General features: G+C 49.7%; 2 protein-coding genes across 6 annotated transcripts in view; one reads left to right on the forward strand and one right to left on the reverse strand.

Moving 5' to 3' along the window:
* Positions 1-1,401: 1,401 nt before the first annotated feature.
* Positions 1,402-9,503, forward strand: XAB2 (XPA binding protein 2; the record flags this gene model as incomplete). The annotated part of the gene is made up of 10 exons (XM_048487394.1): positions 1,402-1,593; positions 2,300-2,431; positions 3,785-3,898; positions 4,437-4,599; positions 5,022-5,212; positions 5,654-5,776; positions 7,239-7,410; positions 7,509-7,635; positions 9,052-9,164; positions 9,317-9,503. Coding segments are annotated over 10 exons (1,389 nt in total), but the record flags the coding sequence as incomplete, so codon positions are not given.
* Positions 9,504-10,793: 1,290 nt separating this feature from the next.
* CAMSAP3 (calmodulin regulated spectrin associated protein family member 3) overlaps positions 10,794-24,112 on the reverse strand; it is a 44,082-nt gene continuing 30,763 nt past the window's right edge. For all 5 annotated transcript variants that reach the window (XM_048490066.1, XM_048490064.1, XM_048490063.1 and 2 more), the window contains 10 exons: positions 23,185-23,236; positions 21,380-21,456; positions 20,519-20,591; positions 17,800-19,516; positions 16,476-16,612; positions 15,297-15,523; positions 14,991-15,081; positions 14,651-14,769; positions 14,255-14,373; positions 10,794-12,769 (listed from right to left, as the gene is read on the reverse strand). In XM_048490066.1, coding sequence (XP_048346023.1) covers positions 12,467-12,769; positions 14,255-14,373; positions 14,651-14,769; positions 14,991-15,081; positions 15,297-15,523; positions 16,476-16,612; positions 17,800-19,516; positions 20,519-20,591; positions 21,380-21,456; positions 23,185-23,236 — 2,915 coding nt within the window. In that variant the 3' untranslated portion in view covers positions 10,794-12,466. The remainder of the gene's footprint in view (positions 12,770-14,254; positions 14,374-14,650; positions 14,770-14,990; positions 15,082-15,296; positions 15,524-16,475; positions 16,613-17,799; positions 19,517-20,518; positions 20,592-21,379; positions 21,457-23,184; positions 23,237-24,112) is intronic.

A 24,112-nucleotide genomic window follows, 5' to 3' on the forward strand; every position in this document is an offset into this window, starting at 1 on the left:
GGGGTGGGGGGGGGGGGGGGTGGGGGGGGGGGGGGGTGGGGGGGGGGGGGGGTGGGGGGGGGGGGGGGTGGGGGGGGGGGGGGGTGGGGGGGGGGGGGGGTGGGGGGGGGGGGGGGTGGGGGGGGGGGGGGGTGGGGGGGGGGGGGGGTGGGGGGGGGGGGGGGTGGGGGGGGGGGGGGGTGGGGGGGGGGGGGGGTGGGGGGGGGGGGGGGTGGGGGGGGGGGGGGGTGGGGGGGGGGGGGGGTGGGGGGGGGGGGGGGTGGGGGGGGGGGGGGGTGGGGGGGGGGGGGGGTGGGGGGGGGGGGGGGTGGGGGGGGGGGGGGGTGGGGGGGGGGGGGGGTGGGGGGGGGGGGGGGTGGGGGGGGGGGGGGGTGGGGGGGGGGGGGGGTGGGGGGGGGGGGGGGTGGGGGGGGGGGGGGGTGGGGGGGGGGGGGGGTGGGGGGGGGGGGGGGTGGGGGGGGGGGGGGGTGGGGGGGGGGGGGGGTGGGGGGGGGGGGGGGTGGGGGGGGGGGGGGGTGGGGGGGGGGGGGGGTGGGGGGGGGGGGGGGTGGGGGGGGGGGGGGGTGGGGGGGGGGGGGGGTGGGGGGGGGGGGGGGTGGGGGGGGGGGGGGGTGGGGGGGGGGGGGGGTGGGGGGGGGGGGGGGTGGGGGGGGGGGGGGGTGGGGGGGGGGGGGGGTGGGGGGGGGGGGGGGTGGGGGGGGGGGGGGGTGGGGGGGGGGGGGGGTGGGGGGGGGGGGGGGTGGGGGGGGGGGGGGGTGGGGGGGGGGGGGGGTGGGGGGGGGGGGGGGTGGGGGGGGGGGGGGGTGGGGGGGGGGGGGGGTGGGGGGGGGGGGGGGTGGGGGGGGGGGGGGGTGGGGGGGGGGGGGGGTGGGGGGGGGGGGGGGTGGGGGGGGGGGGGGGTGGGGGGGGGGGGGGGTGGGGGGGGGGGGGGGTGGGGGGGGGGGGGGGTGGGGGGGGGGGGGGGTGGGGGGGGGGGGGGGTGGGGGGGGGGGGGGGTGGGGGGGGGGGGGGGTGGGGGGGGGGGGGGGTGGGGGGGGGGGGGGGTGGGGGGGGGGGGGGGTGGGGGGGGGGGGGGGTGGGGGGGGGGGGGGGTGGGGGGGGGGGGGGGGGGGGGTGGGGGGGGGGGGGGGGGGGGGGAGGGGTGGGGGGGGGGGGGGGGGGGGGGGGGGGGGGGGGGGGGGGGCGGGGGGGGGGGGGGGGGGGTTGGGGGGGGGGGGGGGGAGGGGGGGGGGGGGGGGGGGGGGGGGGGGGGTGGGGGGGGGGGGGGGAATTGTAGTCCATAACATCTGGAGTGCCAAAGGTTCGCCAGCATTGGGCTACAGGGTCTCTGGTGGCATACCATTATCCAGAAGGCTATGGGCATGACCTGCACTGAAGCCAAGCCAGAGAATAGGTGGTTGAAACTGGGAGCTCCTTCTGGGCTGGACTGTCCTTTCTCTTACCTTGCTTTCCTTGTTGCAGGCTCGGACCATTTTTGAAAAAGCCAGCAAGGTGAATTTCAAGCAAGTGGACGAGCTGGCCAGCATCTGGTGCGAGTATGGTGAGATGGAGCTACGACATGAGAACTATGACCAGGCACTGCGCATCCTTCGGGTGAGGCATATTTGGGATCTTTTGGAGAGTGGTGGCTAGGAAAAGGGGAAACAGGAATTACTCTTTGAGATGATGGATGGATGAACTTATGGTCAAAGCATAGGGACCTTTTTTTTTACTCTTTTGTCTATAATGTCTGGAGTGGGATCTGCTGGCTGGGGTTCCCTTTTAGAACCAGAAAAGCACATCATGGTTAGAAATTGGATGTGAGAAGCCAGCACTCTCAAACTTCTGTATCTTAAAAGGTTAAGAAGGACCTCCTTCCTGTTCAAGAAAAGGACCCTGTGCAGACTAAGGGTGACAGCTATTTCAGTAGGCACTTGGGCACAGGGTAGCACTACAACTCTGCCCCCCTCCCTTGTGTTTCTGTTCTCTTCCCAAGCCACAGCAATGCTGAAGGGAATGAATTTTGACTTTCTCCTATTACTTTAGTCCCACTGATGCCAGTGAGTCTAAAAGAAGCAAGAAAGGGTCTTGCAGAGTACAGCCTGCAGGCTCACTGGGAATGGTGCTGGGGAGAGGCAACAAAGCAAGATCTGCTTCCTCCAGCCAGGCCAGCCTGATGCCTGTCCTTTGACTAGGACAGCTAGGTTTAAAAATGATCCCAGTTTTCAATCTCCGGGGCTCCCTGGCAGTCTGTTGTCTCGCCACGCTGGGGGTCTGTTTCCTGTGCACTCATCACCTTCATCATCTCTTGGGTCTGCAGAAAGCCACAGCCATCCCAGCTAAGAAGGCAGAGTATTTTGATTCCTCCGAACCTGTGCAGAATCGTGTATATAAGTCCCTCAAAGTTTGGTCCATGCTGGCTGATCTGGAGGAAAGTCTGGGTACCTTCAAGGTAAGCAGTCCTGCTTTGTTTGTCTTCTCCCTCCACCCACAGTGTCCACTTTGCCTGCAGAGAAGAAGAATGCCAGGAGCCCTGGGTAGACCATCCATAGTTGCCACATCGCTGAGATGCGTAAAAGGATTCCTTCTCATTATCTTCATTACTGTAGTCACAAAGAGGAGTGCATTCTTCCTGGCTGGTCTAATGATTAAGGCTGATTGAATAATCTCCTTCTGCCCATTAGTGTCTGGACTGAGGAAGCAAGCACTGGGCAACAAAGGTCTCCTTGAGCTAGCTGAGAGACAGAATAAGGGTCAACATCTGGGAATTAGACTAAAGACAAATTAGAAATCCAGCCCCAGTTTAGCAGGCAAAAGGATTAACTGCCGGGACAATCTGTCCTGGCAGTGAATGACTTTTACTGCTTAAGGCCTCTCTCCTGTCAGTGAGGGAGAGGTGAGTTGATTTTGAATTCATAAAATATTTCTCATCTTTTGCCTGAAGCTGAATCTGGATATTCTGTGGATGTCTGTGCTTGTTGTTGGATTCAGGGTTCTTCGGAGTTGTCCGAAATGAAAGACTTGGATGTTTCCTTGACCCCATTAGGCCATTGTGCAGACTGCCGCCCTCCAATGCCCTTTCATGCCTATAGCTGTGAAATGATGCCGTGAAAAGGCACTAAGGCTGCAGCACGGCAGCACTGCATTGGTTCCCAGTGCCTGAAGAACTGAAGGATCCGTCACTTTGGGAGTTCACTCCAGAGAACTAGCCTCCATTTTATACAGCTGATCTAGCCCAGTGGCATGCTACCGCACTGCCTGGGCCAGCCTTCTACAACTTGGGCTAACCTCTGGCTCCCAGTTGCAGGAACTGTATCTTTGCTTACAGAATGCCAGGGGTTTTTCTGTGTGGGTGCAGAAGCCCAGGTTGCTCTAAATAAATGTGTTCGGTCTCTTGACTTCCTCTTCTATCTCCCACTATTTGTGCTTTGTTACTTTTTCTGGTTACTCTCTGTAAAGCCTACCCCTTCAGCTGTGCCTGCCTCCACACCTTGCCTCAGTACCTTTATTCTTCCTTCCTGTTCTCAAGTGCTCTTACAATCTAATTGGAGTCAATGGAGGACCCTTTGTCTAGCCCTTGGTTAGCTGTCCGGATTGACCAACTGTGGGTAGCAGCCCTGCAGGCTATGCTGCAAAACACATATTGACAACAGAGACTCAGGCATATGTTCCTTCCTCCTGGTCTCCTTGCCCTTTACCTGAGTGTGGTTGGGGGAAGGTGTAGGGGCTGAGGGTTGAACCTGACCTTCTGTTATTTTTAGTGGCTCAGCTAGGTACTAATTTTTCTCTGTCTTACCACCTGTAGTCTACTAAAGCTGTGTATGACCGCATCCTGGACCTGCGCATTGCCACTCCTCAAATCATCATTAACTATGGTCTCTTCCTGGAAGAGCACAACTACTTTGAGGAGAGCTTCAAGGTGAGTTAGTCCTGTCAATACCTCCTTGTACCTCCTCCAGCCTTGGTTCATTGAAGGCCACCATGTCCAATTGAAGAGAGGAGCTTTGCTCCCACCCAGCTGTCTCTTATGCAGGAAGAGGAACAGAACACTTGGCCTGATGGATGAATAAACTCCACCTTGGATTTTAGGTTGAGTGATGCTGAGAGCTGTATGAGCAGGGACAAGTTGATGGGCTACAGCATAGATGCAAGGAGGTGGAAAGGGTTCAGCAGACATTTCCTGGCAGAGATGTCCTGCATGCAAGAGCTCTGAAGTTCGCTTCCTTGGCATCTTCTGATCAACAAATTCTTGGCTTGCCAGACTGGGGAAAGACCTATTTCTGCTGAAGAGCTGCTGCAAGTTGGAGTAGATTATACTGGTCTAAATGAACCAAAGGTTTAATTCTCTATTAAGGGATCTTGGTATGAAGAATCAGAGTGGGTCAGTTTCTGTTGCTTTAAAAAAAGTTCATGAAAGATCTGAACATCTCATTTCCGCCATCTGTTCCCTATGGCAGGCATACGAGAGAGGCATCTCCTTGTTCAAATGGCCAAATGTGTATGACATTTGGAACACCTACCTAACCAAGTTCATTGACCGCTACGGTGGCAAGAAGCTGGAACGTGCTCGGGACCTCTTTGAACAAGCGCTGGATGGCTGTCCCCAGAAATATGCTAAGAGTACGTGGAAGGGACGCTAACCTGTCCTGTGTGTGGGTGCAAGTTGGCAAGAAAGGCTCAATCCCACTGTCCTAGGAAGTGGAGTGATGGCAAATCCCAAGAGGGCCCAAGGGATGGCAAATCACAAGAAGGCCCAAGAGGCAGGACCAACAGAGTTTCCTTTGTTGCCAGCCACTGGGGGCCTGTGTCCAATGGCATATCTTCCTTAAGGACTGATTCTGTTTCTCAGAGGAGGGCATTGTGGAGGAGGGTAACTCTCAGAAGCCAAGTCTATTAAAACATATTTTCCTTTGGCATGGGAAGATCCAGTCCTGTCTTCACAGAGGTGTTGTTGTCACTCTGGAACTGGCACTATAGACCCCATGGTTTGGGCACAAAAATGGGAGCAGGCAGAATTTATGTAATATCCCCTGTCTTCACAGCTATATACCTGTTGTACGCTAAGTTGGAGGAAGAGTATGGACTAGCACGTCATGCCATGGCTGTGTATGAGCGTGCTACTCAGGCTGTGCAGCCTTCAGAGCAGTATGATATGTACAACATCTACATCAAGAGGGCAGCTGAAATCTATGGGGTCACACACACCCGTGGCATCTATGAAAAAGCCATTGAGGTCAGTTTCTTCTCTGTCTGCAAACCTGAGCATGCAATCCTGAGAGCCACTATTATGTACTGGCTGAGACCAGTAGACTCTAATGGACAGGGTTTTGTTCCCCACTCCTCCACAGTGGACTCTTATCTGGCAAGCCAGATTTATTTCCCCATTCCTACATCCCTGCTGGATGATCTTGGGCTAGTCACAGTTTTAGCTTCATCGACCTCACAAGGAGAGGAGTTTGTAAGCTCTCCTTACAGGAAAAGAAAGGCGGGGTGTAAATCCAAACTCTTCTCTTCTTCTCGTGCAGTCAATCCAAGGTCTGACTGACTTGAGTGAGGTTTGCAAGGGATGGTCTTCGCTGCTTGTGGGGGTGGGGGGGGAAGGATTTCATTCCCTTGGAGTGCACACTCTCAATCTACCTCCCTAGGCCTTCTCACAATACATTCTTGTTTCCAGGTTCTGTCTGATGAGCATGCCCGAGAGATGTGCCTCCGCTTTGCCGACATGGAGAGCAAGCTTGGTGAGATAGACCGAGCTCGTGCAGTCTACTCCTATTGCTCACAAATATGTGATCCCCGAGTAAGTCGTCTCCCTCCCCTCCCCACTCACATTCAGAGGATTAGTCAGCTAAATGACTGTCAAGTCCCCCTGTTTCCTGGCAGTGAGGAGTACAAACGCTGTCTTTTGCCTGGGAGGGTTCATAAACACTAGCAACCCATTCAATTCAAAATAATTGTCTTTCGTGGTAGCAACAATGCACTTTGTGATGGCAAAGATGGTACAATGACCAAGTGCTCAAAAAAGAGAGGGTTTTGGCTCTAAAACAGGGGTGTCCAATTGGCCATGCTGGCAGGGACTGATGGGAATTGTAGTCCATGAACATCTGGGGCACCAGAGTTGGACACCCCTGCTCCAAAACCATCCCATTTCTTTTTCAGTGGAACAGGGTTATGTCAGTATTGCAGGATCGCTAAAGTAAATGTTTAATACTTGTCCATCAATGGGCAAGGCTGCCTGGAAATGGGCTGTGCCTCAGTCCTAATCCCATCTATGCTTGCCCAGGCCTGAGCTGTTTGTGAACCTGGGCATAACAGGCCTGAGCTGTTTGTGAACAGATGTGCATAACAGAGGCCGCCACATAGACAGGTTCATCTTCCTTCAGCCACTGAAACCCCCAAAAGTTGGTGGTCCTAGTACCTGCCTCTACATTGTCTGCCCTACCCTGCACAAAGATCTCTGGCCAGGGCAAGCCTAGAAGATGGGAATAGGCTCTGCTGGGCTGGGCACATGATTGGGAAAAGGCCATCTGGCATTCCGAATACAATGCAGTGAGGACATGCAAGTCCTTATGCAAGAATACAGCAGTATGTCCTGCCTGATATTGGGCCATGTTTATTAACGTTCTTGACATCATTGATTGCAACTCTCTTTCTGGTAATGATAAGTGCCTATAATTATTTCAAAATGAAATACTTCACTCAGGGTATCAAACAAATAGCTTATTATACAGTTATATTTAAAATGATGGATAGTGGGCCACATGCTAAATTGAGCATGGCTTGATTTGAAACAAAATATTCTCCCTTCTCTCCCCCCACCCACCCCCAATTTGGAGGACTGATCCCCAAAGAAGTTGTCACACAGAATAAGGCGGGGTAAAGTGTTGCCTCCCCCAGAAGGTGCTGCTGTATTGCTCACTCACCACTCTTAGTGGCTATTTGCTCTGTGTACTCTCTTGCTATCAGCTATGGTCTTCCCATAGCAGTTTTATAAGGGGAAAGGCATTTTTTTCTCCATTTGGGAGCCAATAGAATTGAACCTCCTGACCCAATCTTCACTAAATATTGGGTATGTGTAAGGAGACTCACCAGCAGCTGTGCTGCAAATCTGGTCCCTCTACCTTGGCAAACAGCACCCCCATCTCCAGAGCTGTGCAAAGACACCCCATTGACTAACACGGAGTTGTGATATTGGGAGGGAGAGTCTTCACTTGACAGTCTAACGAACTACAAAATCACCATCTCCTTATTCTTCTCGTCAGACCACTTCCAACTTCTGGCAAACGTGGAAAGAGTTCGAGATCCGGCATGGGAATGAAGACACCATAAGAGAAATGTTGCGCATTAAACGAAGCGTGCAAGCCACCTATAATACCCAAGTCAACTTTATGGCTTCCCAGATGTTGAAGGTTTATAGCAATGCTACAGGGACTGGTGAGCCTTGGCCACTGAGACAGAGGAATGCCAATTTTCTCTCCTGTTCAGCTCCGCCCTCTTTCTGAACCTATTCATGTTTGTCTTCTGTTTTTCAGTGTCTGACTTGGCACCTGGCCAGAGTGGCATGGATGACATGAAGCTGTTGGAGCAGCGAGCGGAGCAGCTTGCAGCTGAAGCAGAGCGAGATCAGCCCCGAGTGAAGGAGAAGATCCTGTTTGTCAGGTGCGGGTGCCAGAGGTTAAAACGATTTGTTTCCTTCTTGTATGGATTCAGTGATTTCAGAGGTGGAGCAAGAGCCAAGTTCTGTGGTTGGGTGTGGCCTGTTCCCTGGGTGCCATTTTGAGCAGACTGTGAGGACATGAGACAGTGTGGATGCTGCCTCTATCATGAGAAACTGGGTCCCTCTTCTAAAACTTTGCTTCCTCGTGTGGGATGTGCTCTGAATTGTACATATAAATGATCTGCAAATGTATTTCTTGCCCCAGGCTTGAGGGATGTCCTTCTAAGACTTCGATGATGATGGCACTGAAGCGTCTGTGGGATTGTTTGAAAACCTTTCTTTGTATTTTGTGTGCAACACAGCCATGAATATTTCCAAGTATTATCTCTATGGTTTTAGCAAAAACTTAGGAGACCTGCTTTTAAATACTGAATGTACTCATGTTCTGGCTGTAGCTAGGAAAGGCATTAGTGTCTTAAATGAGACTAAAGCAGCTTTTATCTAAATTACTGGTGTTGTCCATTAAGAGCTATGGTAGATTAGGGCTAGATGGAAGGGGGTAGGGAGGGCAGCAGTCGTGTCTTGCAGGGAGCTATGATGCAGCAACGGGAACTCTGGAATGCTGTTTCCTGCTGCCCCCTAGAATGCTCACCCAAACTTGTCTATTTTTGTGATGTTTGTGACAGTGGCCTTTCAGGCAGTGGTTATAACTACTAAGCTGTAATGGGTTGTAGAGGTTCTGATACACAGTGTTAGGTCAGGTGTCCCCAGTGTAGTGCCCATGGGGCTTTTCTCCCAACAGAGCTTTTGATTGGCTTTTCAGGCTTAAAAAAATGTTGCTTTGGCAACAGCTGCTGCTAGAGCACTGCATGACTGAAGGTAAGGTATGCAAAAAGTAGATAAATGCTAATTTAGAAAGACATCCTGTCTACAGAACTTTTGCCTGAAATGTTACCTTGACAGTTATTCATACTCTTACTCCCTAATATTGTGTGTTAAAGTCGTCGTGGTGCATTAAGAGCAGAAGGAATCTAATCTGGAGAACCAGGTTTAATTCCTCACTCCTCCATATGAAGCCTGACCTTAGGACAGTTACAACTGTCTCAGAACTCTCTTAACCCACACAGAGACAGGCAATGGTGAACCATCTCCGAATGTCTCTTGCCTTGAAAACACTGTGGGGCCATGATAAGTTGGGTATGACTTGACGGCAGTTTCCACCACCATCAGCCTTTTGTGCCCTCACTCACCACCTTGTGTCAGACACGAGTTGGAGAAGTTAGGGGCCCCTCGAGTGCAGCAGAAGAGTAAACAAGGATGACGGCTTGGCCCTCAAGTGTCTGTGGGAGAGTGGGGGCACAGTGAGGCTGTAATAGGGCTATCTCGAACTTCAACGCTTTTTCCTTCCTCATTTCCAGGAGTGATGCTTCCCGTAGCGAGCTGGCCGAACTTTCCCGGCAGGCTAACCCTGATGAGATAGATATTGACATGGATGACGATGGAAACGAGAGTGAGGATAACGAGCCTGATGGTAAGAGGGAATGGGCCTAAGTTTGATGAAACTCAGGGTCACTAAGTGATCATTATGGCCAGCAGAGAACTTGACCCCAGTCCTAGTCCTGTGCTCAACTGACTACACTGCATGAGTCCACTCTGACATGTCCCTCATCTTCCCTTTGGCAGAGGTTCAGCTGGAGCAGCAGAGTGTCCCTTCTGCTGTGTTTGGAGGCCTCAAGGATGACTGAACTGAGCTCTGCGCAAGCAACTGCTTCTCTGGGATCACTTTTACTTATTTACTTTCTGCTATTGTTTTTGTTGTATTTTTTTGTCAATCTGGCAAGTTACTATTTATAAAATAAGTTGTCCAATGGCTGCTGCTGTTCTTTGGGGGAAATGGTGATTAGGGACATGACTCCATCTGCCTCAGCACCCGCTGCTTGTGCTTCTCACAGGCTGTTTCACATAAGATTTAACCCTTGGTAAGTTTAGTTCCCAAATTGCATCATATTCCTTCTACAGTTCTTCGGAGCTCTCTCAGCCCCACCCACCTCACAGGGTGTTTGTTGTGAGGGGGAGGGAAAAGGAGTTTGTAAGCCCCTTTGAGTCTCCTATATGAGAGAAAGGGGGGATATAAATCCAACCTTCTTCTACTGAAAAATGCAGGAGGAAAGAAGTCTTCCTTCCAATATTTGATCCTTGTCCAGTGGCAGTAGCTCTGCTTTGCCAGTGAAGAAAACTGAGCTTTTGAGCACATAAAGTATCCTTATAGTAGCATGGATTTCTTTTTCATGACTAGTCCTACAGTAAAAAAGCAGGGCTGAAAGCGGTAGTGGGAGGCCTCATATTTCATTAAATGGTCTCATTCGATCCTGCACCTAGGTAACCAGACACTTCATAAAATGGCTCCAGGGGGTATGACTAAGCTGACATTTAAGAGTAATGAGCATCACTTGGGAGATATGTTCAGCTCTGGCGCTTAATTCAAAGGTGTCAAACTCATTTGTTATGAGGGCTGGATAGGACATAAATGTGACTTGGCCAGGCCTGGGAGGCGGGAGGGCTGTTGAGCCGGCAGTGAGCTTGCGGGGTTGGGGGCGGGCGGCAGCGCTGAAGCACCAGGACTAGGCAGCCCACAGTGAAGGGTTGCCTGGACTAATGAGCCTGTTGTGAGCTCACCAGGCCACATCAGGAAGAGGGAGGTTGCCTCACGTGTCTGATAAGCCCCGTCAAGGGGCCACATCTTTGTTCCAAATCTTGTTCCCTATCACCATCCAGGGTGGGTGAGGGCTGTGATGATACTCAGAGTGACATAAAAGCATCATATCCTTGTTTGATCCAAGCAGCTAATTACAGATTCTGATCAGTAGCCAAGTTGTCTCCAGCAGCAGAAAAAAGCAAGAGTCCAGTAACACCTTAAAGACTAACAAAAATTTCTGACAAGCGTATGAGCTTTTGTGAGTCACAGCTTAGTTCTTCAAATAACTGGAGAGCTGTGACTCACCAAAGCTCATACCCCACTAGAAATGTAGGTAATTACCATATACCTGTTAATCCATTACTACTGTCCTGAGAGTAGCCAGAAGTAGGAATGTCAAAAAAACCCGCATTTTAACAGAAATGTCAAGTCAGTATTAAAAACAAAACCCAAAAGACACATGAGAGAGATAAATGGCAGTTTTCCTGCTGTATTGAAAAAAAAACATGTAAATTGCTGCTACTATATTCTGTACTTCTGCAGCTTTTTCCATAGTTTTATACTTTTCTCCTTCCTGCCCTCCCACAGTTCATCAGTGGACACAGTTGACAAGTGCATTCAGTGTTCACAATTAACCATTTGTGAAGGTACAGACAGGCTAATCAATTATACAGTCACAGATTTCTCTCTATTGCTCAAACCCACCAAAGTAATGACCAGCAGAAAAATCATTTAACTTACTTTATTAAGCAGACAGGGCGAAGTCACCAGCTGCTTTTTACACTGACCCCCTCCCAACCCTGCACTATACTGTACCCACCCAAAACACCTACTTGACATTCAATCAGCAACAGGCAACCACAAGAGACCAGAAATAAGTTGCAACAAGACAGAATTAGGCCGGGGGCTTTGAGTTGAACAGCATCATTTCTCTTCCCTCCATTTTAAAAGCAGCTATGGCTCCTGAAGAGCAGGAGACAGATGTGGGGAGGAGAAAGATACTGAAGCAGCATTGTGGGAGGAGAGTATTGTAGTGGCACTAGGTGCTCAGCCTCCCCCGACTAACAGGCCCCTCCAAAGGGACTGAAGTGTACCTTACATTCATTGCCTACTCATGCTCAGGGTGGGGCGACAGCTCTGAGTGGCAGGCTGGAGAAAAGAAAAGGAGAGACTTTACTGGCAGCTCAGTTCAGGGTGCAGACAGGCTGGCTCTGCAACCAAAGGCCATGCCAGCTTCCTGGCACTTAACAAAAATGACCACCTGAAACTTGCTCTGACTCAACTAGAAATTGGCAACCCTACTCACATCCTGCATCCTCCACTACTGCTAAAGAATTATTACGTGTAAATAGCCCTTTCCCCTTCACCAGAGCATTCTTGTGAACAGGGAAGTCAACAAAAAAAAAGTTGGCAAGAAGAAAACGTTTAAACAAAAGACCCCAAAGGGGAAAAACATACACGCATTCATTCCCCAACTCCGTCCTATTTCCCTTACCCCTATCATGCCAACCTCATATACAAATTCACCTTGCCCCACTGTTCCAAATGCAATTTGATCCTTTTTTTATATACAAATAATTGAAAAAATCATTAAATAGCTCCAATATATATATATATGTATAGTATGTATAATATAAACAGGGACTGCCTAAGCAATGAAAAACCAGGCACACAACCAGGAAGGGTCTGAGCACCACTCCCCGGGCAAGCAGGAGTCAGAAAAAGAGACCCTGTCATTGCCCCAGTTGTGGACTGACATTCAGAGATGGTGGCTGGAGGCAAATGGAGCATGCAAAGTCCAGACTCCAATCCCCAGGGCCCTAGATGTAGGGCAGTGTCACTATGGCAACTTTGAGCCTCTGGCTTATTATGGGATTTGGGAGTTTCCAGAGTGTTCGTCCTCATACCACCTCCCTCCAAAAGCCGTTATCAGTCTCCTCTTCAAGGCAGGCACCAGGACTACCCGCCCCCGCCGAGAGCCCTGTGCGGCAGCTGGCTCTGATCCAGCCAGAGTGAGCGCTGGCCCAGGACTAAATACACGCTCTTGCCTAATGCCTCCACCTACTCAAGCCACTTGTTCTGGAAAGCCATCCCTAAAGTCCAGGCAAGGAGTTGACATGGAGCTTTTCAAACCCTCGTTATTTTGGTGTGCCCGGCTTCTTGGGTGTGCCAGGCTTCTTGGTCTGCCAGAGGTGGCCCTGGATGGTGAAGGCATCGACACTCATGGACATGGTCTTGCTAGGAATCTGAGTGAAGCGCTTGCGATCAGAGCTGTACTTGTAGATGCCCTCGATCATGTGCATGGTAATGGTGCGGGGCCCGTAGCCAGCCAGGCGCGTCAGCTCGTCCGTCTCCCCTGAAAGCGTGTACAGCGCCCGAAACTGGCAACTTGAATCACGGAAGAGGATGAGGAAGTGGTTGGCTTTGCTCTTCTCAACTTCCTGAAATGGAAGAAAAGGAAGGAAGGGTAGGAATTCCTTTGGGTCATGCCTTACTGTAAATTACTTTTAAAAACCAGGCAGTTCTATCTTCTTGCTGGGAATTGCCCTACTATCTAAAGTTGGAACTAGAAAAGTCGTAACCTCACACGCTATTTGCCTTTTTTCTTGCAGAAGGCAAAGAGACCAGTTGTGCTGTAAAAGGACAATCACTAGTTCAGATGAGAAGAGGCTCTTGCCATCCTCCGGCAGCCACCACCTCCCATCTCTTACCCAGTGGCCTGCCTGAACCCTGTAGGCCTCACCACCAGTCAAAAAGGCCTAAACCAGGGGTAGGGAACCTGCGGCTCGAGAGCCGCATGCGGCTCTTCTGCCCTTGCACTGTGGCTCCACTAGCCGAGCCGCCGGCCCCATCCTTGCCTGCATGAACAGCCCACGGTCGGCTGGGCCGCACCGCAGGCTTCCCCTCTTGCCCGCCCTGTTGGAGCAAGGCGGGTGCTTTCCTGGCGGCCGGTGAGGCTGAGCCGCCGGCTTCATCCTTGCCCGCCCTGCAGGCAGCAGGGCGGGTGCATTCATGCGCTTCTCAGAATGAGCGGAGTAAAGGGTAAAAAAAACCCCTATATATATAGTGTTGTCTTTATTTTAAATGTCAAAAATTATTTGCGGCTCCAAGTGTTTTCTTTTCCCGTGGAAAACGGGTCCAAATGGCTCTTTGAGTGTTAAAGGTTCCCTACCCTTGGCCTAAACCTTTTGAACTTATTACTGTGATACATTCCAGTGGCACTGTGTGATGTGATTGTTTGAAGCAACCACACCATAAGGAAAAAGTAAATCTGCACAGACATACAACATCTTGTCTTGCCCTGCCAAGCAAAAGGTTATGTGTCCCCAGCCCCAAATCAAGGAAGTGTAGTGAGCAATCTACACTTCCAAATTTACATGGGCAAGAGAACAGGGAGATATGTGCATAAGACCCCAGTACAGAATTCAACTAGTTTAGGCACCAAAATAATTCAATTGCACATGTCTACATAAATGTATCAAGTTTTTGATGCTTTATTGCACATTTTAGTCAAACTCTCATCAAGGGATGATCAGTTGAAATAAAAGTATAGCTAAGCAGAGAAACACCGAATAAGATGAGAGAAGTGAACTATAACAGAGAGTTCACGCAGTAAGATCCCTTTTGTTTCTGAGCCATCATGAACAAAAGATGACATTTTTTTCACACTTGCTGTTGACAAGTATGAGGACCAGCATCTTTCCTTTAAAAATAACAAGCTCTTTGTGTACACTAAGTTCTGCCACTTTCCAGGTACTGACCCATAAACATCTACTGAAGTCTGCAGCGCAAGGCTGAGTCCCAGCTCTAATACACACAACTATATGCTGTGAGGAAAGCCAGTTAACCACATGAGATGCAAGAAGTGGCTGCTCCATGGCCCACAATAACCAAGCCCATCTCTCCGCCTGACTCCACTATCTTACCTCTAGGATGCGGATTTTCTGGGGCTCGTTGACTTTGCCAGCAAGGCAACAATGTGATAGTGCATTGTGGATGATGTACTTATTGGACTTAGCACTGGGCTCCTTGTACAGCTTGGGTCCTGCAAATGTGGCGGAAAGAAACATTAGCAATCAAAGGGATGTCCGCTCTTGAAGGGGAACAACTCCCTGCAGTAACAAGTTGAGAGGCTTAGAACTCCCATCACTTATCAAAGAAAGAGATTTGGAAAATCTTGAATGCATATGCACTGCCAGGTCAAGATAACCAGCTTTACCTGTGCACTTGGGAAAGGGGAAATTCAGTGGAGCCACCCTCTAGGAAAGAGACCAGGAAATAAAGTTACAGCATGTGAAGAAGCAAAGGAGACAGCAGTTTACCAGTGTACTCTGGGATGGAAGCAGGTGAGGAAGCAGTCGACGCATTCTCCCAGTCGCGCTCCCGGTTCTGATTTGGTAGGAACCGGCTGGGGGACATTGGCCCAGAAGGAGATGCAGCTCTGGAAAAACACAGAGAGAGAACACTTTAGGCCTGACAGAAACCTCCCCAATCCTAGGCTATACTGTAGCCAGAATCTCCTGGATGCAGACAAGCCCCATTTACCCACTCAGACTGCATAGGTAGAGTCCCTGCTTAGTATTACTGCATAGGTAGACTCCCTGCTTATTGTACTGGAACAGAAATATCAGGAAAAGTTATGGAGAAACAATCCACACTCACCGAGAAGATCTCTTGATGGAGAGCGTGGGATCATTGGCCACAGTTGAGAGAGACAGTGTTGACTGGGAGTACACTTTACTCAGCTTGGAGCCTAAGAAGAATGTACAGTGTTAAGGGCAGCACCTTTCTGCATGAACATACCTCTAGAGTTGGAAGCCAAACCTTCTCTCGAGCTATCCCTACTCTGCTAGTCAGCATCCTGTCCTCAAGTCCCCACAGGACAAAGCATACTTCCTTACAAATTCTTCCCTGCCTGAAGTGTACATTCAACTGGCTCTGTTAACCACTCAGCAGCTCAGCTGTTACCTAGGAGCCCTTTGACGGGGCTGCGTGCAAGGGCGGAGTCATCGCAGAAGACTGTCTTGGGTCGCCCCTTCTTTAGGGCACGCACTGTGGTGGGCTTCTGCCGCAACACCTTGTCTAGATCTTCCATCAGCTTGAGCTGCTGGCGCCTCAGGTACTCCTGGCGGGTGAAGTCTCCACGCCTGTGCCCCGTTTCCTCCTCCTGCTGGTGTCGCTCTTCTGCCTGCAGCCTAGGGAGATACAGACCCATGGGAAAGGGGGAAAAACCATTGTTGGGATTAGAAGGCAGCGTAAATGTACACTACTCAAGCCCCATTTTGTTTTAATTAACTAAAAATCCATGGGACAGTCTGTGTGCAATTACTATGTGATATCTCTAAAGTGCAATTAGGTTATGGCAGTGGTTTTTAAACTACGTTCTTTGTGCTGGACATATCCGCTTATCCATTCCAGGCAGTGGAGCTCGCACAGGACAGATTCTTTGAAGGCTGATCCAAATTTTTAAACTACTCATAGCTTAAAAACAACATCTATTATCCCACTTCTCCAGACAAACATTTGTGGCTAATTATGCCTAGTCAGTAGGAACAACTCAGCCCTGCCCAGACCATCAAAGGAGTCAGCAGAGTTCCCTGATTCACCCCCTTCAGCTAATTAGCAATCTTTTGCAACGTAATAATATCAAGGCTCCTTGAAGTAAATAATATATCTTCCCCACCCTGAAGGTTGTCAGACAATGGAAACAAACCCCCTCTTGGGCCACCAGAGAGTTGACTGATTTGGCTCTAAAGAACACCCGAAGTCCTGCTTGAAAAGGTGGTGGTGTTCTCAAAATAAATACCACAGATTCAAGTGATTTAGTGCCATCCTGATTTTTCAGTTTCTGAGTCATTCAGAATTTTACATATTTGCTATGGAAGCTCCACTTTCCCATGGTGCAATCCCATGCGGTGACAATAAGCATGCAAAAGTTGTAGACCGGTGGGTATGGCCCACTGGACAGGTCTTCCCCGCCCGTCCATCACCAGACAGCAGGGAAGGCAGCAACTGGGCAACAAAGGCTTGGGTGTCCACATGGCTCCAACATTCCTGTGCACACTGCAACAATGCAAGCAGGGAGAAACCACGCCAGGAGCCAAAAACAGGGAGGTGACTATGGTCCACTCCTGCCCGCCCCCTCACCTTGCCTCCTCTTTTTTCTGCTCCTTCTCAGTCTCCTGCCACTGCTTTCTGCGCCGTGCCTCCTCACTGCGCTTCTGCTGCCTCTCTAGGAGGCTGGCTCGCTTCTGTGCCATCTCTTCCTCAGCTTTCTCTTCATCCTGCACAAACATAGCACAACTGCATAGAAGGGACTTTCCAAGGAATGTGATAATGCTCCTGGTTTTCAAGATGTAATATGAATAGATACAAATACACACATGAACAGCCAAGGCTTTCACTTCCCTACGCTCCCTTGGACTGGTGCTACTCTGCCATTTCCTCTGAAATGCCTCATGTTGTAGCCTTATACGGGGGAACAGTACCTTTCTATCCCCAGCTTCATCTCTGCTCTACCTGTTCATAGTAAGCTTGTTTCTTGCATAATTACGACAGCCATCAGTTTTGATCACCTCATCCACAGATAAGATCAGGATCCCAATTATAAGAGATAGACTTCATATGGCTGGTATTGATGTATTGGGGTCAAAGGATTATGTATCAAACTTAGGTCAAGAAGAAAGCTCAGGAATCATCGCCTAGGATTCCTGGCCCAACTCCTAAGCTGTCCTGTCAGATGTCAGCATGCAAATTTCTAGGGTCTCTAACCAGAGTCTGAACTGTTGCTCCAGAGCTCAAGTATGCACATTGCAGGCTCAGAGCCAGCAGAGGATGCTGCAGAGACTTACATCTCCACCAGAGAGCAGCAAGCTCGGACACAGTTCAATCCCACCTGCAGCAAAATCTATGAAATAGGATTTCCTGACCTGTGTGTCAGAGCAGGATTTCAGTTTTAGAAGGTACGTATGCAATGATATTGTATGGCCAATGGGCTCACAGTAAAGAAGAGAAAGATGTATACCTCATCGACATCATTTAAAGTTAGTGGCTTCAACTCCCATAAAGGTGCTCCTTGGGTCTGCTGGATTATGTGAACAAGGAATACATTCGTGTGCACATACAAAGCAGCATCCTAAAAACATTCCGTACCATCTGCAAGGTTTGAGTGCTTATGGGCTCAATATATTAATAGATTCTAAGGAGGATTCTGTGGGCACACTGCAGAGCTCACACAGGACATCATATTCCCAGCATCTTCAGCCAATCAGCAAGAGCACAAATCAACATACAGGTCAGCAATGAGGAGATCCTGTGGCCTGCTCTACTTTACAACTGGCTGATTCAAGGGAAAAAACATGTCCAGATCCTTCTTCAAGAACTCTCCCTCTTTGTCAAAAATTCTTTTCTAACTTCTACACAGAAGTGGAAGACTCTAGATCAGCGATAACCCAAGGGGCCAAGTTCTCACCTTGAAAAAGAAGCCCAAGCCAGCACGTGGCTCTGTATCCAGGGCCTCAGTGAGGGATTCCTCCAGCGAATCATCACCATCCACATCTTCATCCTCCCCCTTCAGGCTAGATAGAGGAATTTCAATCAGGCTACTGCGCCGGTCACTGGGTGAGGAAACATCACTGGTGCCATCCCCTGAGACACGACCATTGCCTCCCTGTGGAGGGACAGAAGCCACAGGTCTCAAATTACCCTGGGCTTCCACCTCTTGCACTGGCACCTCCTCATCCTCAGCAAAATGGATGGAGGAACGGGTCTGCACAGGCACCTGGCTTGGTGAGAATTTGCGGAGGTGTGGAAGGGTGTCCACATTGTGAGGTGGGGTCAGAACACGTGTTAGGGGTGGCAGTTTTAGCTCAACCGGCCGTGTGTGCTTGGGGCTCTTCGGAGGAGCTGGTGCTGGAGACTTCTTGGGGGTGGGCTGAGGTGATCGAGATTTACGGGAAGGGGATGGCGATGGGGAAGGCGAAGACAGATCCACTGAAGAGCGTGGAGGAGCCCCATCTCGGCTGGTCCTTGGGGCAGGTATCACCCAAGCTTGTGCACTGGGCTTCTTGTCCTGCATTAGGCGCTGTTGCTGTTCGCTGAGGCGCTGCATGTCCAACTGCAGCGAACTCAGAGCAGTGTTCAGTTTGGCCACTGCCCGATTGTAGTCACCCAGGTTTTCATCAAGCGCTCCCTTGGTGATATCTGGGGAGAAAGTCACCTGCTTGTTATCCAGACGAGCACGGGGACTTCCAGCATCTTCCTCAGCCTCCAGTTGGGCGAGCCGTTCCTCCAGACCAAGCCGACTATCCTCTGACAGGGATTCAGGCCCTTTCTGTAGCTGCAGGAAGGCACTCTTGCCCAAGCGCTGGCGGTGCCGCGTAAAAATGGCCTCGATGCGTTTCTTTTGGGCCTCGATGGCACGCCGTTTCTCCTCTAGCCTGGCACCCAACTGGCTCATCTCTGAACTGAGGGCGGGACTCTGGGCAGGGCTTTCATCTGCTGGCACAGGCCCAGTCTCAGAGCCCTCAGAGCTGATGCCACTGGACTTGCTGTCAGTGGCTGCCAATTTCTTCTTGCGCTCCGCAAAACTAGTCATGCGCACGCCAGAGGTGGATGAAGCTGTACTGTCGGGCTGTGAGCTCAATGAGCTCACACACGAGGTGGAATCATCTGGGCCGCCCACTGGCCGGGATGGCTCTTCAGCATCAGAATCCAGGCTACCATCCTGGGCTGGCTCCGCACCGTTGGGAGGCCCATTGTGGCAGCGGTAAACTGTGGATACGGGTACCTTTTCTGGGCAAGAGGCTTTGGGTGGCTCTGGAGAGTGCAGGTAAAAACCATCAGGTGCTCCCTCAGGGAGCAGCCGCTCACTGCTGTGAATGATCTGCAGTGCCTCTTCAATGGTGGGCAGGTCAGAGTAGCCATCGCTCAGCCCGTTCTCTACTGCCAGGCCATCTTGGCCCTTGTGCCCCGCTCCATGAAGCGATGGTGTTACTAGCCCATTGGGGGTCTCAGCCAAATCACTGGGTCGTGGGCGGGAGGAGCGAGGCAAAGAAGAATAGAGGGCAGGTGCCAGGCTATCAGAACTAACAGAGCGGAGGATGCCCACTGGGTTGCCCATCACAATGTCCACATCGCTGTCTAGACCAAAGGGGATGCTGAAGGAGACTGCCTGGGACAATGGGTGGCTACAAAATAGGTAAGGGAGAACATATCAGGAAGGATATGAAAAATTCCTAAACAACTGAAACATCCTAGAACACGTTAGAACACATTAATTATTGCCAAAATTATTTACATTTAAATAAAAACTTGAAAATACATTTTTTTTTGTATTTCTCCAAATCTCCTAATGTGTTCACTGGAAGAATTGATAAAGTCCTCAGGCGTTTTTATGCTATTCATTTTGACTGTGTAAAACCTTTTCCTGTTTTACTCAAAGAGTTTTACTCAATCTTAAGTAGAAATGGTTTAAATTGAGTTAATATGAGTTTTTTCAGGGTTTTTCTGTCAGAAAAACTGAAAGACCTTGGGAAAAGCGTTTTCCCTCCCGAGTCCTCACATCTCTAGGGAGGAGATAATAAGAGGCCACAAGTTGGCTCTGGGTAGGAGGTGGTTCAACGTATTATCAAATAATTTAGTGTTTTTAATGTTATAAAGTTCAGCTGGCAGTCCTTATCTATTGTGACAACAAATTTCTGTCCAAATATACTTCATTTGTTTACTACAAAATTTGCTTTCTACCTTCAACTTTTAATTTTTCCTGCCTCTCAAATGGCAAAAGCTAAGCGAACAAGTGGAATGGTAGCATATGATACAGAAGGTTAAATCCTCTCAAGAGTTGGGTATATGTGTAATTTTTAAGGACAAAATGAAGATATGCCAAATATAATTTTTACATGTAGACATAGTTACAAAGAATGCATTTGATGCTGTTAAATCTATAAAATATTCAGTTTTATAGAAAAGTAGCTATTGCATATATTTTACTTTTTACCAAAATTTCCATTCTTCATTGAAAAAAGGAAAAACCAATTTTTCCCCATTTTCAAAATTTATGGAAATTTTACATCCATTTGCCTCCCTCAGAATTCTACAGCCGAAACTATAGCTGGAGAGGAAAATGGGATAACTCACTTCCCCCACAGGCAAGAGTCTGTGATCCCATTGCGTGTCCCCATCACTCTCACCTGAGCTGCTTCTTGCTCCATGATTTACCAAAGCCTTCTACATGGGACATGGATGTGGAGTGGTGCAGGGAACCTAACAGACACACAGAAAAGTTACTGCTAGGGAACCACAAGTGTTACCTGTAGATAGGGCAACAGCATTCCAGGCCCTCATCAGGGGGATGCCAAGAATCTGAGGAAATCAATGCCTGGGGGCTGGGGACACAGTAACCCCCATGTTAAATCAGCGTCAGGAGAACGCCTGTGAAAAACAGACCATCCCTGTACTCTAAAGAACAACTTAGTAAGACTTCTCCCCTCAGCAAGGGTAGCATTTGAAAGCAAAGCACTTAGTATTTCTGCACATGCATATACAAAATTTATTGGAGCAAACTCTGATGGCTTTTAAATGCTCAGAATGTAAAAAAGTTTTTTGAGGCCGGATTTTGATTAAGGTTTATTTTCTTGTGCTGAATCTTTTCAATGAAGACCAGTTTAATTATGTTATACTCTTTAAAAGTTCAATAAAAACCTTCCTGGTTCATGCAACTGAGAAAAGGAAAACAAGCAAGGAAAACAGAGGGCATAATTCTAAGTTACTTCTGATACAGATTTACTGTAGCCATACATAAACCCTGAAAAATAAACAGCACTTCCTTGGGGACAAATGAAGAACTATCTAGCATCAAGAGCTTTCAAAACCACAACAATAAGCCCTTAAGCTGGTCTGGTCACCAAAGATATTTGTAGTCATCACAAGAATGGCCGCAAAGGACTCCCAAGAGGCTTATGGTCAGTTTAACCTCATAACCCAACAGAATTAAGGGACTTCTTATTTCCCCAGCAGGGGATGGGCAGAGGGGTGAAAGAGGAGTTTCTCACCTAAGGAACCACAGAGTGGGGATGGGGCCTGACCTCCAGGCAGCAGTGGATGGCGGAAATTGAACACTGGCGAGCTGCTGGTAGAACAGAAGAGACAAGCGCAAATCAGGTCAGAACATGTACGTGGTTCCAAAGTGGTACCCAGACACAAGGAAGGTAGCCAAGGAGAGCTGGGTCAGCCCTGGAGGTAGACCCTAAAGGGCTCCAAAATTTCTGCTTGGGGAGGCAAGTTTGACAGAAACTCAGGGCAGAATTTACACAGCCCTGGAATCGTTATATTACCAGTACATTATACATGCAACTTGCGTTTTGTGCAAAAAGCTAGTCTGTCCATTCATGTTTAAATTTCTGCAAACAGAGTGTGCACACATTCACAGACTTGCAGGAACAAGTTCTTGTAATTTGCTGCCTAGAGGCATTCCCATCATTTAGGAATGGGAGGAGAGATCCGCCTACCTGAAGATCAGAGGCTTTCCCTATCCCCCAAGAAGTGCGACAATTTCTACTGGCCTGGAGCAATTTGGAGAGAGCTTCCCTTTCCTCTCTCAGGCACAGTTCAGGTAAGTGAAAAAGGCTCTCTTTTGACCAGTTGTTACAGCTGACCAGGACAAGGAGCCCTCTCTTCCCACATGAAGCCAACTAGGCCTGAACTTTCTCCCTGGAATGAAGGGAGCACCTCCCCAGAGCCTGAAACCTAAACAGGCAATGAGCCGTGATAAGACACAAGGCGTTTCCCCTCCCCTAATTGCTTGGATAATTCCTCCTAGATCAAGTTTCTCCAAGCAGCATCTAATATGTCAAGGGGCCTCTGGGCAAGCAACAGCAGCAGAGTCAATCCTTGTAAACTGGGGCTGCCACTTCTGAAGAAGCAGCAATCAAGCGCAAAGGCTCCCAGGCTCTCTGTGAGCAGAAACTCCCATGTCAACAACAGCACTGGGCTATCAAGCTGAGTCTCCTGCAACCCCAGGACTGCTTATACTGAAGTTTTACATCCCACTCAGCCTTCCCCTTCTTAAGGTGAGCTGAGACGGAAAGGGTATGACATCACTGAGCCCCAAAGCCCGCAAGACTGTTTTGTTTTCTCTCTGCATTTTTCCTTTGCCAATATTGAGCCTCCTGAACAAATGGGACTGGCAGATTGTTGCCTGGATGGTATCTCCCTCCAAGCAGGGGTGCCAAACATGCAACCTCGGGGCAGGATCTGGCCCCCTGAGGGGGCTTACCAGGTCTGCAAGCCAGCTGAGGAAACCCCCCACCCTCCAGGTCAGGAAGACACTTCCAATCCACTGCAGGCTAACCAATCCAGGCACCACCACCCACCCTGAGCTGATCTGGGGCAGCCGAAGCAGCCACTCCCCAACACAGCCTTGCCCAACCAAGTCACGTTTATATTATATCTGGCTCTTGGAATAAATGAGATTTACCTCCCTGCCCTTCAGAATTGATATTTTTAAAGCTTAAAGTGTGGTTTACCAGGTTACTAGCCACTGACAGTACATGCCCAGCGAAGAAAATTTCACTTCATGGACCAAAAATGCAATTTAAAAGGACAGTTCTGCCAGGAGTTTCTTTTAATAAGAAGGTACGGTAGCAGTCCAGCAGAAGAGGACTCGCTAGGGAGTCATCATCCCTTTCCCACAACTCCATGAGCCCAGTGCAACACTGGAATGAGTCTATTAAAACAAAAACAACAACCCTCCACCTTGCCATTGAAAACACAGAACCCAAGTCTTGGTCCCAGCACTGGCACAGGGGGAGAGCCTGAACTGGGCTCTAAGCAGGAGTACAAGGAGAAGCTGGCTTACCTGTTGTTGTTCCCACTATTGGACGTCAGAGAGTCATTCACGCCAGGGGAATCTGGAAGAGATGCAGCTACTTTAGCAAGAAAGCAGGGAGGGAGGGGAAGGAGCAGGGCTAGAGATTAAGTCAACAGAAGGTCAGGAGAGGGTGGGAATGCCAACCACGTGTACTGAGGTACAAGACAGAAACCTGTTCAGATCTCAGCTCACACAGGAGGCCATTGTTCCAATACTGGGACATGCCAAGTCCCAGCTGGCTCGGCTGCAGCTCCACTTATTCAGTGGGGCACCAATCTGGGGAGGGCAGAAGCACTCTGGCTTGCGGTGGACTACAAAATATAAACCCCTAACAGACTAGGCTGAATGGGCATGTGCTGTACATAGGGCAATTGTATAGCACAGATGACTTTAGCCTTATTGTCTGGACATGGAATTTTATACCATTTGATGTACAAAATATATTGGGAAAATAATCTATGAATGAAACAAAATCTCAGGATATACTTGGGAGGTTTTTTTTCTGTGCCATCAAGTCACAGCTGACTTGTGGCAACCCCACAGTGGTCTGCCATTGCCTTCCTCCATGTGGTAACGATGCTGCTCCTTGGAGGTTGCTCATCCAAATACTGCTAAGCTTCTGAGATCTGAAGATTGGGCTCGCCTGGGGCTATCCAGGTCAGGGCACCTGACTAGACAATGCACTTTGCAGACAAAGCATGCAATGTAAGGGGAAAAGGCAATCTGAGAACAATTTACATTCCATGCACAAAATGACTTCACAGTCATTAAGGGGAAAGGAACTATAAGTTTGTTTGCTCATTTACACGGTTGAAAGAGATCATTGTTAGGTGCAAAAGAAAACCAGGTCATTTATATTTGGTTATGCTTCTGACATTTTGTGGTCTCTGCCACAAATACACCTGTTAAAGGAACT

The sequence above is a fragment of the Sphaerodactylus townsendi genome, linkage group LG03, assembly GCF_021028975.2.
Source record: "Sphaerodactylus townsendi isolate TG3544 linkage group LG03, MPM_Stown_v2.3, whole genome shotgun sequence".
Lineage (NCBI taxonomy): Eukaryota > Metazoa > Chordata > Lepidosauria > Squamata > Sphaerodactylidae > Sphaerodactylus > Sphaerodactylus townsendi.